Source organism: Misgurnus anguillicaudatus, chromosome 15, assembly GCF_027580225.2.
Source record: "Misgurnus anguillicaudatus chromosome 15, ASM2758022v2, whole genome shotgun sequence".
Classification (NCBI taxonomy): domain Eukaryota; kingdom Metazoa; phylum Chordata; class Actinopteri; order Cypriniformes; family Cobitidae; genus Misgurnus; species Misgurnus anguillicaudatus.
This window is the reverse complement of record NC_073351.2, coordinates 26,928,600-26,944,630: the sequence shown is the minus strand read 5'-3', so window position 1 is coordinate 26,944,630 and position 16,031 is coordinate 26,928,600. Positions and strand designations below refer to the sequence as shown.

The window sequence follows — 16,031 nt, the reverse complement described above, 5'->3', positions numbered from 1 at the left end:
TCAACTTTTTTTGAAAATATGCGCATTTTCAGCTCCCCTAGAATTAAACATTCGATTCTTACTGTTTTGGAATCCATTCAGCTGATCTTTGGGTTTGGCGCTAGCACTTTTAGCATAGCTTAGCACAATCCATTGAATCTTATTAGACCATTAGCAACATGCTCAAAAATAACCAAAGAGTTTCAATATTTTTCCTATTTAAAACTTGACTCTTCTGACTGCCCGAAAATAGTCCCCTGTCATCGAAAGTAACCAAGTGGACTATTTTCGGGCAGTGTGTAATATCACTACGCCTGCTGCAGCCATGTTACAACAGCAAAGTCCTTGATTATTACACCAGAATGAGGGTAAAGTTCCTAGCCATATCTGCCTAGAAAATCACAACTTTTAATTTTCTGCCGGCTTAGTACACAATGTAACTACAGAAGAGTCAAATAGGAAAAATATCCAAACTCTTTGGTTATATTTTAGCGCGATGCCAATGGTCCAATCAGATTCAATGGACCGTGCTAAGCTGTGCTAAAAAGTGGTAGCGCCAGACCCTGAGGTCAGCTAAATTGATTTTAAAATGGTAAAAAATCAAATTTTTAACTCTAGGGGAGCTGAAAATGAGCATATTTTCAAAAAAGTGGAATGTCCCTTTAATGTATTCTGCCAACAAGGCAGTATTTCTGAATATCCTGAGGCCAGGATTAAGCAGATTTAATATCAAAGTATTTGATAAATGTCTAAAATGCGCCAAGAACATTCGGTTAATACCATCATCTCATTTTTTAGGAAGGTGGCGTTTAGCGGCTTTTGCATATGAGCTCCTCAATAGGTTGTACTGTAGTCATTGAAAGGCTTTATGGCTGTGAAAAGTGCAATGCCAAAGTGCAGCCACTCATTTTTCTGTCCCGCAGGACTCTGACTAATAAATAAACCAAAGCTAAATAGACAAATTAGATTAAATTAAATCATGCTTGCTTAGAAACGACAACTGTGCCTCTAAACGGCAAAAAAAGGTACAAATATGTAGTACCCCAGATCCTAATATATGTTTTATTATGTACAGATATGTATACATTTGGTACCACTATGTATCTTTGAGGTACTAATATGAACACCTTCGGTACAAAGCTGTACTAAACTATTTAGGAAGAGACTATGAGTCGTACATAATATTTGTGTTGCTGTTAAAGGGGTAGTTCATTCAAAAATGAAAATTCTGTCATCATTTACTCACCCTCATGTTGTTACAAACCTGTATACACTTCTTTGTTTTGTTGACCACAAAAGAAGATATTTTGAGGAATCGGTTTTGAAAACCGATCATGAGTCCCATACACTTCCATAGTATTCTTTTTACCTTCTATGGATGTTAATGGGGCTTGTGATCGGTTTAGTAGAAAATGTTCTTCTTTAAATATATAAACATACAATATACCAAATGAAAGAACAGACCCTCTGCTTTCAAACAAAAAAAAAAACGTTTCATCCTACCTTCAGTGGTTCTTTTGTAATCAGCTTTTGAATATGGGTAGGTTTCTGCAAAAACACCACATTTTGAGCAAAAAGCAGATATAATTCCATTTTTGTGACAGACTTTTCATAGAGATCCCATTCAGAGCGATCTTTAAAACAGACACGGACATGCAGGCGCTTGCCATAGGGCAATACTTCCGGGTTTAAAAAGTTGTGGAAGGCGGTATTGCGAAAGACGGAAAATCTCGTCATTGGCGGGGAAGCGTTTTCTCTTAATTGACGAGATATCTCGTCAATGGCGGTGAAAGAGTTAAAATTTCTTCCTTTGTGTTTATCAGAACAAAGAAATGTATACAGGTTTGTAACAACAAATTTTAATTTTTGGCTGAACTATCTCTTTAACTGCTGTTAGTTAAAGGCCCCCTAACCTAAAAAATGCACTTTTAAATATGTTTCTATCAGAAAATGAGTCGCCAGTGTGTGTGCAGAAACATCCTGTTATTATACAAATCCATCTATTCTTCTTTGTGTAATCTCCTTTAAGATTACAGTCACACAAAACAGGCTGTTGGGGATCCCCTAGCAATGTGATGTCACATTGATTACGCCCCAACCATAACCGCTTACAGACTCCGCCTTATTTGCGTGTAGTTCAACCTTTTACCAGAGACACATGTTTTCCCCTATTTGCATACGGGGAGGAAAACTTTGCGTTTCAAGAGACACACACAAAAACAGCATGTTTTTTATTGCAGTCACAAATGGCCATGTTCAACATCGTATAATGAAAGATCTGTGGTGTAATTTGAGCTGACACATTCTGGGGATACCAGAGACTATTTTAATATTGCTGAAAACACCTATGTTAGGGGGCCTTTAAGTTCCTGTAGATGCATAATGTTAAATAATTCAAAATGTCACAACTGTAATCTTGTTTGCACCCATCAGAAAATGAGTGACAGATCGAAAGAAAAAAATGAGATAAAGTCACACAGAATAATAATAATAAAGACACCTCCTCGTTGTAACATAACAGACAGCCTGCACATCGGCCACCAGATGCCCAAATTTTACCAGTGTGGGCCATGAGCCTGTTACAATAAACTGATGTGAAAATACAAGAACTGCTCTTGTCAATTCACTCTTGCCCTCTGAATCTGAGTGATTTCAATGTGTTTGTAGTTTGTTTTGTTTTGCGGATAACCCGAGGACATGTTGACTGCCCCGAGAAAAGACAGAGCTCTTGTCCATCTGTATCTCTGTGTTCACATGGGTTGAATGAACACCAGCGGGGTATAAGTGCACTTGACGGGCTGTAAACACCCCTAAGATGCGAATCAAAAAATAGCAGGGAAGAAAGGGAAAAAAGGAAGGGGACAGCAAGAATGTTAAACAGTTGCATCTAAGACAGATGTTTTTGTGTGGGGAAAGACAGCAGGATAGGCAGGGGTCTCAAACTGGCTTGGGGACATTTCTGAGATTGACATCTCATCGGAGGAATGCAGAGGTATTTTAACATAAAAACACAATATTTCTGTAAATATACAGTTTTTCTATTATTTAGAGGAAAACACTGTCGTTTTTCAATATTTTACTATGTTCTTACCTCAACTTAGACGAATTAATACATACCTATTAATACATATCAAAGTACCGACCAGATTAACTGGTAGCATGGTAATAGTGATATGATTGACGTAAGGTGCAGATGAGAAATTAAAATCCGATCACACATTCCTTTATCCATGCCATCACAGGAAGCGTGGATCATGGTTGCATAGCAACGGAAGACTTGCAACCTCCGTTTTGAAAAAAAAAATAAGAGCATTGACTCGCATTTAAAACACGTTTTTGGATGGGACTGTGAAAGGCCCCTCAAACAAGTTCTAAGCGATTTTAGTTTTTAAGGCTCCTATGTATGCAAAGTGTGTCGCTTTTAAAGTTGACGTTCTGTATTCAAACCTTGTCCTGACCCGGTAGCCAAGTACAAATGATTGTAAAGTTGATAAAAAGTTCATGTACATCTATTTACATGACAAATGTAGTGAGCATGAGCTACTGTTGTGTTGAGATATCTGTTTTACTGAAAATGAGCCACAGTGGGGAATCTGGTTTGTTATGATGTTTGATAACCTCTGTAATGTGTACGGCACTATAGTTTAATTCACAATAAGTTTTGTTTAGATTTTCTATGCATATAAAAAGCGCACATTGAGAATGTTTTTAATGAAGCTGTATTATTTTACTACAGAAGTACAGAATCATGACATTTGGGTTTTAATGGAATATTGTACTTGAGAATGAGAATTCTGTCATCATTCACTGACTCTCATGTTGCTGAAAACACAAATGATTTTTTTTAATGGAACACGGAGTGAAAAGCGGAATTTCTGTACTGGCAATGCGCATGGATGCTGTCGGGCTTCAAAAAGAAAACATTTAAAGTTCCTAGTCATTTCACTGCAATAACACATTTCTTTTTTTTGTAATTTACTGTTTTACTTTGTAAGTTACTTACTTTGTAACTACGTAATGTCTTACTATTGTTGTCTTGTTTTACAAGTATCAAAGAGTTCAAATATCTATATTTGATACTTGTAAAATTCAAATATACATTTACTTGATAATTAATATATTTCATGTTGTTGTTTTTTTAGTTTATGCTTATAAAACATATCTGCCTGTGACTGGGGCGTAGCCAGAACATTTTTTTCAAGGGGGGCCAGTTATGACCCAGTGATTATATTGGGGTGGCCAAAACAAATCAGAGACATTATTTCTATGCATTCTGCAGAATTTGTAAATCACAAACATACACAAAGGATTTAAGTTAAACTGTTTATTTAAAAAAAAAAAGGATATATAAACTGATAATTTTTTTAATAAACTGCTGGTACACAAGGTAAACAAGGTAAATAAATCTGATTTTACTGACCTGATCACCCGATTTGCACTAATACTGCTCTATACTAGTAGCCTGACGTTGTCATACTCAATTTTAGTCAGAATTTGAGTCTGATACCGCTCCATTGGGCTATGATTATGGGGCGTGTATCAACCGATAAAATGCCTCTGCACTCAATTGGATAGACCTACGACCAATCAGAGCAATGGAGTGTGTGACGTATGTTGAAATGGCATCTTTAGCAGCCTGACCGAACTGCTAGTTATTTCACTACAATGACATTAACATTATGATTATACTGATATTAAGTCTGAGTTAAGCGACCATCGGAGCTAGCTGATAAATAAAACGTTTGCCGAATCCCGTAGGAAGGACGGCAAAAACATCTTTCCGATCAACAAATGCCTTGATCGCGTTTCTCTGTTGCTCTATCGATATCTTTTAGAACAGACTCAATGTCAGAATCCACACATTTGAATTCTACAGCGGCAGCCATTTCGTTGTAAACAGATTCAACACACGCGCACTTTGGTGACGTGGTTGATTATGTTACTGTTGATCATCTGTCCATCATCCTAAAAAGCCCGCCCTGACAATTTGATTGGTCGACCAGCTTTGGGTCTTGCATAGAAGCTCCACAATGGAAAAACCCCAGACCGATCTTCCCATTTTCAAAATGTTGTGGGCGGGGCTATGATCGGCTGGCACCCAGGCTACTATACTAGTAGAGATGCACAGATTAGCTCTAATGTCACAGAACCCCTTTATAATAAATTATCTACCCGACACCCATGCACCCGAACATATGATTTTCTCTCATTTATCCGCACCAATACCCTCCCAATAGTCTCATTACAGTACCTTTACTGTGACAGACATATAATATGTTACTCATAGAAACCTGTTCTTAAAAAAAAAGTAAAAATTGAGAAACAAATCGAACAGTGTCCTTAGAATCGAAAATGTAATCGAATCGAGAATTTGGAGAATCGTGACACCCCTACTGTCAACATTGGGATTTAAAAATAAGGGAAATGTTTCTAACTGATGATTGTAAGTTTGTAAATATCTCTTCTGTGTCTCTGAATGCCAGTGGAGAGGAACAGAACGTGATAATGTATCAAACCCTTAGCACTACAATCGCTGATGTGGGGAGTCTCAGTCATTACTGGCATTGATTATGCTGACTTATAACTGCGCCGTCTGGGCCCGACAAAAAGAGCGACCTGTGCCTCAGGAAGCAAGTGAGAGTGATGTCATGCATTACTGGCAATGATCGCAACACTCTGGTAATGTGCTGGCAGAGCAAGGAACTCCCCCATTTTGGCTACTCTGTGTAATGGATCTTTCCTGATGGGCTCTTTGGGTAATGCAAAATGGCAAGTGTCATCATTGGTCATTTCCACTGGGGTGAAAAGGGAGGGGAGAGTTATCATCCGTTACCTTAGATAGGTCGCTAATTTGAGCTCTTAATGTTCCACTTCAGAGCCAGGGAAGTTGTGTAGTCAAGAGCCCAAAGGAGGTGATTCAGTCCAAGTTTGACAGCAAGTTCTTATCAGCATTTTTTTTCACTCTTACACTAAAAAAAATATGGCACAGAACCTGGACTATTAAGATATCAGCTTTAAAGGGGCTCGTTTTTGCCTTAAACCTTAAAAAGGTTGGATCTTGCTTGATGTTTTAAAAATTATAATAAAAAAACTGCAGAATATTTACTAATACTTATATTTAAAAATCTGTTTTTAAGCAGATTGGTAAGTGGTGTCCATCCACCCACAGTCGCTTTCAATTAACCTATGCTGGGTCATTTCATGTCAAAAATCCGGGTTGTTTCGACCCATAATTTGGTCAATTATGAACATGTTCTTGGTTAGTTTTACTTAAATATTTTTATAGTAGGGGAGAGCGGGGCACAACTTAATGCTTTTTGGTTTTGGCTCAATCATTCAAAAACTGTTTCAGTTTCATTAATTATATTTTTACACATGCAACACACACATCTCTGCTACAAATAAACATTTGAAGTTTGTTTTTATTACTTACCATTCTTGGACAATTACATCAAACGTGACAGAAGTGCAAATGTTACAACCCCATAGCCTAGGTTAGGTTAATTGTAACAGGCAGGGGGTTCGTTGTAACACTTGCTAAAATTTAGTTTGCAGGCAAATATTTAAAACTATTTTGTTTACTTGAAGTGGATATTGTTTATATATCTGTCTTTAATAGACAGGTATCCACATTATATTCATTCATCCAGCCCTTTTCTAACCATAGTTCAATTATAAATGGATACAAATGTCTAAATATGTGAGGAAAAGCAGCACAATTATGACAAAAAAAACTTTTATACGTGACCCAGTCTGTAATAATCATACTACAGTTTCAAAAATCTAATTCTGAGATAATGAGCATCAAAGTCTGATTTTAGCCATTCATTTCATTATGATTTAAATCTTCGCCATGACCTTATTCAATCAATATTAAAGATATGAACAAAAATAAATTTGACACACAGTTTTTGATAAGACAGGCACATTTATTTTGTTTGCAGCCAGCAATCATCCATGTGTAGCCTATTTAAAACAACGGCAAGAATTACGCTAACGTTAGTGGTTTTCATATCGTAAGTGCTGAGGGGTTAGTTGTAACACAGCGTTAAAATTAACCCCGCGCGGTCAAAATATTTTCAAGCCCACCAAAAAAGTTGCTAAGAGCTCCACAAATATTTTAAAATGATGCTATGTTTTAGTCAACAAGATACTGTTTAATATAACATAGCATTTTATTTGGTATCTTACACACCCAACGTAGAAACCGAAAAAAACATATGATGAAAACATTTACTTACATGCCACCAAAACATACATACAGTACATTTCCAATAATTTGCGGTAGACCGTCTTTTGGCAACGTGAAAAAATACCGTTCAACCTTGTGCAACGATATAAACAGTCCGTGTTACAACTAACCCCGCGTTAGTTTTTGCCCCACGCACCCATATTTGCAACATGATCTCACAAAGTTCCGTGGCATAGTCACGGAATTTTGTGCTAATTTTTCCGTGGCATTCTCATGGATGTCCGCATTTTTCCGTGGCCCTGCTACGGACTGTCTTTTTCCGTGGCATTCTCACGGATTGGTTACTCAACTGCTTTTTCCTATTTTCAAACCATTGTTTAGGTTTTCAAACCGTTTCGGTTTAGGGTTAGATTTGGTGTTTGCGTTAGTATGTCACTTAAACTATTGGTTTAAACTATTTTTTCTGATTTATTCGTTTATATTTTCTAAACTTTAAACAATTGTCGCCTGGTGTTGGGGTTAGAGTTGGGTTTGGGTAGGGATGTCATTTCATGTAAATCTAACCCTAAACCAAAGCGAAAATGGTAAGAAAATAGGACAAAACAGTTGAGTAACCAATCCATGAGAATGCCACGGAAAAAGACAGTCCGTAGCAGGGCCGCGGAAAAATGCGGAGATCCGTGGGAATGCCACGGAAAAGTTGGCACAAAATTCCGTGACTATGCCACGGAAATTCGTGAGATCAGGTTGATATTTGTGTGGATTGAACGCCGCTCTTCATCTCTTTCCATTGGCTACCGATTGAAACACAGATGAAGTCTCTACTACTCACTTACAAAACTTTAGGACCGCACCAGCATACTTTTACACCTTCATACATTCCTACACCCCACGCAGAACCTTACGTTCAGCAAATAAGGGGCGTCTTATGTTACCTTCACAAAGGGGCACTAAATCACATTCGCGCTCATTTTCCTTCACTTCTCCCTGCTGGTGGAATGACCTTCCTTAGCAATCCGGTCAGCCACATCTCTTGCAACATTCAAAAAACAATTAAAAAACCCATCTCTTCCAAAAATACTTGACATAGATATTGACCGCGTTTCTTCTCTTCAGTAAAAAAAACCCTTTTTGTTTCTCTTAACAGGTATTGTTTCGAAATAGTGTAAACTTGTATCTTGTTATAAAGCACCTTTTGTACTATTGCCTCCATGTGTATCGCTTTGTATAAAAACTCTGCTAAATGCCTAAATGTAATTTAATGCAATGTAAATGTGATTATGTAATACTCTACAAATTGAGCTTTCACAGATTTTCAAGAGAGGCTCAGATATAAGTCAGCTCTCTCTAAACAGATTGCAGAAATGAATGTACACAAAAGAATAAAAGTGATGCTTCAGCATTGTTTGCAGGTGCTCAAATAAAAAAATAACAGTGCTACAGGGGAGCGTTAGGACCCCCATTAGGGGACTTCTAAGCTCTTTGATGAGACAATGATTTGCAGCGGGTTAACGCTCTTTGTGGGCCAATCACTCAGGCACGTTGACAATTCTGTAACATATCTGGTCTGGGGTATTGAGCGAGCCACATTTGTGTTTACTCGAGGCTGAGAGATTTGCCTTTTTGCTTTTCGATGCGCTGCTCCCAGGGGCGCACAGAACGTACACGGTCGCTGTGGCGCTAGGAGAAGGGCGGAATGAATAAGTGATGTGGGCTTCGGGGAGCCTCAGCTCTGAGGCAGCGAGGCAGAGAGATTGAGGCGGTGAATCGAGGCAGACGCTTGCGTCTTAGCCATCACTGCACTCTCAGGTGGGCTCTCATGGAACCTCACACTGTGAAAAGCGGATAAATCTTCACTTTTCTCACTTTCTTCATACGCACCACCTCCAAACGCATGCCCACCCTGTCGTTCTCTTGTTTTATCTAGCCTGTTTTTAGGTTGTGTACAGATTGTACAGTTTTCTCTTTCTTTCTGTTACCTTGAGCCTTGTGGTTCAGCTCTTCTTTCGAGAAAGATTTTTTGTTCCAGTCCAGAGAAAATAGGATCGTGAGGAGGAGCTGGGGAGAAACTAAACTTAACAGTCCAAGCACACTATTAGAGACTATTCTGTATTCATAAAGAACCCGACAGGCACACAAGAGTTCAAGTGAGCTCAAGAGCTTGTATTCAAACTAGCGCTGGGAAATGTATGATTTTATCTCAATAAATGTATATAAAAGGCTTTAAATTTTAATGCGAGTATAATACAGTAAAATGCTTTACATTGTTTTTACTAAATGAAGCAAGAATTATGTTTTATTATTTATATTCACTGTATACATGCATTATATACTATATAACCGTATTTACTGTACCTACACACATATAGCTTTTGTTGAAGCAAATAATATGGATAAACAGGTTTCCAACAGTCTTCTGTTGCAACCCAATCTTAATGCAAGTCGTGGTACAGTCACAAAATATTTGATTTATTTATTCTGCTTTTTCGTGAAATTGAGCAGGAATGTCTTTTTCGTGTCACAATTTCTATAAATAGTTTTTCGTGTCCATACCACAACTTTCTTTTTCGTCCTATTTTATGTATTGTTTTCAATTTTTATTCTATTTTTTACTATTGTTGCTTGGGGTTGGGGTTAAATGACTTTCTGTTACATTTCAGACATCCTAACCCCAACTCTAACTCCAACCCCAAGCAAAAATAATAAAAACATGTTGAAGCCAATACATGAAATTACATCCTAACCCAAACCCCAAATCAAACCCCAAATCAAACCCTAAGCGACAATGATTTAAAAATAAAAAAATTGAAAACTAAGATTAAGATATACTTTATTGTCTCCGAAGGGGAATTTTGTTTTGGACTCGTCCATTCCGCAGCTTTACAGAGACAACACAAAAGACAGTTTGCAATTAATAACATATTGCACAAAAATAATACACAACTGATATATTGCACACTTCAGAAGGCCTATAAAATACACAATTGGCACACTGCACACTCCATAGTACCCATAAAATACACAACTAATATATTCGCAGAACTAATATATTGCACGCTCCATAAGGCTTATAAGATACACATAAAATACACAATTGGCATATTGCACAGTCCATACGGCCTACTAAATATACATTTGACATATTGCACATTCCCTATGGCCTACAAATCGCACAAATGACATTTCGCACAACTTAACAACCTAGATATTGCACACCCCAAAAGCCTACAGATTGCAAGACTCACATATTACCGTGGGTTCACACCAGCCGCGTTTGAGGCGTCAAAATCGCGTCTACCGCGTGTAGTTTGCCGCTTGAACATTTTGAATGCATTCGCGTCTAGAGCGAAGTTAATGCCCTTAAAAAAAGCAAGCATTTGACGCGTGTCAGAGGCGAGATCCGCTTCTTGTGGGAGGGGCAAATGCTATGCGGTTGTCTGTTTGCAAGATGGCTGATGTTGATCGTGCATTCATCGAGAGAGTTACCGGTTTGTATTTGGTAACCTTACTATAAGGGGAAAATAGTTTAAAAAACGGCCGCGGGGCGATAAACATCAAGTGACTCAAAAGTAAAATGTGTATTTACAACTTACCAGGTTGCCCAATGTCCTCACTGACACTCTTCAAAGCAATGTCCTTTTTATTCCTGTCTCTATAGAAATAAGAACTTGTGTTGTATAGCTCCGGGTGACTGCTCACGGACAATATCAAGCGTTCATCCACGTTGAATGAGTGACACCAGGCAGGGCTGCTGCCACAGCAGCAAGCAGGCTCCTGATTGGTTAACGTGGCGTGAAAATCCGGCAAAGTTCAAAATTTTCAACTCGGGCGTTAGCCGCAAATTTGCGTCAAACACAAAATGCACAAAAGCACCAGAATTGTGCCTACCGCACACACTAAACGCCTCATTCGCTTTCCTGTCTGGGAAACCACCCCTAAATCTTCTGCCAGAGGGTAAAGGCTCGAATTCTAGAAAAAGGATATGGGTCCGGTTTTTGTGTTTGTCTGTCGAAAACAATACATAAAAATGACACGAAAAAAGTTGTGCTAGGGACACAAAAACAATTTATAGAAATTCGTGCCGAGAGACACGAAAAAGAAATTTGTGCACAATGACACAAAAAAGAAAATTATCTTGTCCATAAACACGAATACATAAATCAAATATTTTGTCACAAAATGCCTTGAGGTTGGGTTGTCTATTGTTCAAACTGATAGATTATAAAGATGCTAAAAATGTTATTCTTTATGATGTCATAAGGAACCATTTTTGTGCAGAAGAACCATTTTGGTTCTCCAAAGAACAATTTTCCTACAGTATCTTTTAATAGTTTTAATCCACTACAACAGTAAACATCATGTGGATGTTAAAGGTTATTTATGTAACCTTACTTAGTGTTCTTGCTAGTAGTGCACTGCATTAGAGCAATGGAAATGGGTTCGATCCCATGCATTTGATTTAATGTATACCTGTAGAATGCATGCAATATAAGAGAAAAAGGAGAAAGAACCCAGTGGGAGAAAAAAACTCCTTTGGAGTTCATGTGTATTTCCGAGAACTATGATCTGCTCTATCATTGTGTTTCTTCTTCTTAGCACCATTAGAGCAGACAGGCTCTCGTGGTGCAGATCAGCCACAATCACAGACAAACACTCAGGCCACTCAATAATTGCTGACCACCGACAGAAAGGTACCTATTACCCATGAGGCCTAAAGACCCAGTACTTTCTCTGTTCTACCACTCCCTGTCTGTCGTTTTCATGCTCTTTTTCCATCAGAAACTGTGGTGAGACATAGGATGCTGAAGGGGAGATTAGTATTGAGGGGTCACAGTATTCGTCACTCTTTTCTTAGTGTATGAATGGACTATTTTACACGTAAGACTCTAATATATCACATACGGTAGGAGCCTATTTTGCTTTAGATTCAGCTTTTGAATATTTTTGTTAGAAATTATCTTAATATGTAAGCTTACTTTATTTATGTATATCATTTAGACCAGGGGTGTCAAACAACGGCCCACAAAGGTGTCCAATCCAGCCAGCATGATTATTTATTAAATATGATATACATATTTTAAAAACCCTTTCAGGCCAGTTTCTATTTAGTTTTTAATATGAGAGACTTGCGGAAAGCAGCAAAACGCGGAACATAGATTAAACACGGTGCCCAGAAATCTTGCTGTTTTATTGTTACTGCTCCGCTAACGATCCACTTATTCCGCTGATCCACTTCGTGTTTTCCCGACCACTCCGCAGCATCTCTGTGTCCACTCTCTGCCTGGAGAGTGAAGACGACAGTTTCCGAAGTTCGTTGCATTTACAGGTAGATTAATTACATTAAATCAATTGTTAAACAACAGAATTAGTAATTTGGAAGTTTGTTTATGTATTTCTTCCGGTAATGTTTTGCTGTCGGTGTTTTAAAAGTGCTAACAACTTAGCAAGCAAACAACAACAAAATAGCCACATTCTTAGTATTAACATTACAATACATGTCTAATCGATTTAATCTTCCCGGTCAGATCTAAGTTAATATAAACACTAAATTTGCTGTTGTTGGCACACTTTGTAGACAAAAAATACAAAAAACACCAATGCCTTCACAAAATAACGACAGAGAAGGGAAAGAGAGGCTGCTAAAACCAGTTCAACATTGCAAACATGGATTCAAAGCTCCATCAAGCCAGCAGGTAAATCATATTGAATATTTAGCAGATTGTCACACTTTAATTCTTGTTATTATATTTCCCATTATAATCACATGCTAGTAATATAACACATCATATTTATAATACTTTATTAAAACCATAATAATAGTACCACCCCCCTTAGTGCCCTTTTTGGTTTGGGCCACTGCCCCATCTAGCATTTTCATTTTCTAAATGACTGTTCTCATTACAAATATATTCCAAAGAAAAGTGAATGATTTATAAATAATTTTGGCATTAAGGAATAATGCAAAAGAAGTTAAATTAAGGCTTTTCAACCTAAGGCCAGTGGATTTTGTACAGATGTAAATTTGTGTGTATAATATGTACAGTATGAGTGTGACCTTATGAAATGTAGTTTTCACAGAGCTGTGTGTTTCTCTAGTTTTCTTGCTGAACAAACTAATTAATTGGTTTGTTTAGTTAATATTAACACAATTATCAGCACACTAAGGTTTAAAAAAAATTATCCGGCCCTTACATCATGGCGTTATTTACCATCCGGCCCTCAGCCTAAAATGAGTTTGACACCCCTGATTTAGACCATTTAGACACATATTCTGTATGTTTACATGGAAAATATATAGTGTGTTAAAATTGTGTACTGTCTCTTTAAGAATTTGTGGAATGTGAAGCTTGCAGGTAGTGCGCTCTTTGGAATACAGTGGAGTTGCACAGTTTGCACAGTCCGCATCTGTGATATTTAAGATTTAAGATCATATTGTTTGATTTCAATGATAAACAAGATTAAAGGAAGATCTGTGAAAACGAAGTCTGTGAATTGAACACGGAGCGAGTGAAACCAAAACTAAATGCACAATCTCACACTATGTAGTTTTAACACGTTTGTACAGTGCAGGGTGCATATTTTACTGGCAACAACAATCACGGATCGTTTTCTTCCATGAAAGACGATGTAAACATCTGGAATATATTAACATTCTCAGATTCTTTTGTGGACTACAAATGCAAGTTGATGTCATACTGGGAACGCTTGGCATGTTGTCCCATCTGGATTTTTCATGTTCATTCTATCCGCAGTGTCGGCCATGATGAAGTTTAATGATTCATTGCTCCGCCCACTACGGTCCTGCGACATTAGATCAGAAATGTCTTGTCTGCAAGTGTTCATTTTTCACAAAATAGTGTAACGCGAGTTACGAATTCATTTAAATTTCAGTAATTGTAACTGCGTTACTCGATTTAAAAAAAATACTTCGTTACATGCTCGATACCACTAAAAGTACTTTGTAACGCGTTACTCCCATCACTGATTTTAACTTGCTCTCAATCCCACAATCCACCTTGAGAGTCTGATACTACACTTCCATACAAATGAATGGAAAAACACTCCAAACATGCTACCTTTCTTTTATAGAAATTTCAACTTTTTCTTTGAAAACGACTTGCATGTAGAGTATCCTGACTTGACTTCACACTGTAAAGACATGCCTGCCGCTCTTACTAGTTATAGACAGGGTACATGGTTAGCAAGTAGACAAGAGTCAGTAAAAAATATAAGAAGTATATGGTGCATAACTTGAACGTGCAAGTTTTGGGACAACACACTAATCGGTCATAGCGAATAACTATCAAGGAACTGGCTTTACTGACAAGATGCATATGGTGCAGCCCTATTTTGGTCATTTGATTATTTTTTTCTTTAAATCTGATTCTGATACTTACAGGAACTGCAGAAACACTCTGTAAATAACTTCTCTGTAAATAACTTTCAAAATTAATGCTAATAGGGAAGAGCTAAATACGTTTGGGTAAAGCATATGCTCAATCTCTTATCTTCTTTCCAACAGCTCCAAGTATCCACAACTGACCTTAGTGGAAGGTTGGTAGAGGGACCAGTGGACCTGGACGTGTCTGTTATTGACCAGAATGACAACAGACCGATCTTTAAGGAGCCCCGGTACTCTGGGGAGGTTCTGGAGGGTTCTCCCACAGGTATGTAACCTTGACCTATAGCTTTGTCTCTAACTATGTTTATCCTTTTGTGGTGGAATGAATGTGGTATCTGGGGAACTGATTACTGGAAGAAGAAAGTCAAGAAGGGAGTTGGTTAAGGGCCTAAAGGTCATTGATAAAAGCAGTGGCTAGGGAACAAGTGCAAGGAAAAGAATGTTGTTATTGTTTTTTCTCATTATCAATGATCGCTACATTGTTGCTTATGCGTAATAAAAGCTTTCATTTTTCATAAAACTCTTGTTGCTAGTAAGGGTTGCTTTCCCTTACAACTGAGCACTTTACCTTAGAGTATCTTAACAGCACAGGATACATACACAATACAGCTGTGTCAAGCTACCGTAATCGCAAGTATTTCTCACAAGTGGCAGCCTGCCTTTGTCTTGCCACCGGAGAATGCTACATTGTTTTCATGATGTGTCTGATAAATCAAAAAAGAATTGGACCATTTACAAACTGGATGACACTCGCTTCAGTTTTCAACCCCCCTGCCCTCCAGAAATGAGAAATTCATTCAGACACAACTCGTCCTCGGAGGCCCTGTAGTACACTTTCATTTCACAATCCTTCCATCATTTTCCCCACTACTCTTCAGCTATTCCATCATTACACTTTGCGCTCTTTCTCTTCTACCCACTCGGTTTTTTGTGGCTTGTCACCATGGAAACCAAAAACTCAAGAAATATGGTTTCGGTGCATTTTGCACCCACACGCTCACCAAAAATATACCAAAAATTAATTTTGCATAGTGAGTGCATGAGGTCTGGACAGATGAACGTGGCTGTATGATGAGATGGGTAAGATACTATAACGTTTCTGTAAAAACATCTGATGCAAACATTACATAGTGCAGACAGACAAGCTGAACCAGAATCAGTCATTATCTTGTGCACGGTTCCACGCAGGTTGGGTAGGCGGATATGATGTGCCTGTTTGTGGGATACATTTAGCCTGTTGAGATGTTCCTGTGTGCGGAGACAAGTTAAGGTGGAAGGAGATGAGAAACCCTAACGGCGGGAAACTCTCTGTCCGCCTCCAGAGTTGCTGTAACTTAGTTAAACAAAGTGGGTTTATCTAATCGCTAAAGGAGGAAATGAAATTAAACTCAAAGACTTAATGAAATTAAAGTTAGACCTTCATGCATCCAGGGACAGAATAAACACCCATAGGGCACC

The 16,031-nt window shown here is 38.0% G+C and overlaps 1 protein-coding gene across 1 annotated transcript in view; it reads left to right on the top strand.

The window, feature by feature from the left end:
• The window catches only part of cdh13 (cadherin 13, H-cadherin (heart)), a 469,469-nt gene that overhangs the window by 251,231 nt on the left and 202,207 nt on the right, over positions 1-16,031 (top strand). The window contains exon 6 of the mRNA XM_055174957.2: positions 14,694-14,838. Within this exon, the coding sequence (XP_055030932.1) occupies positions 14,694-14,838 (145 nt within the window). The remainder of the gene's footprint in view (positions 1-14,693; positions 14,839-16,031) is intronic.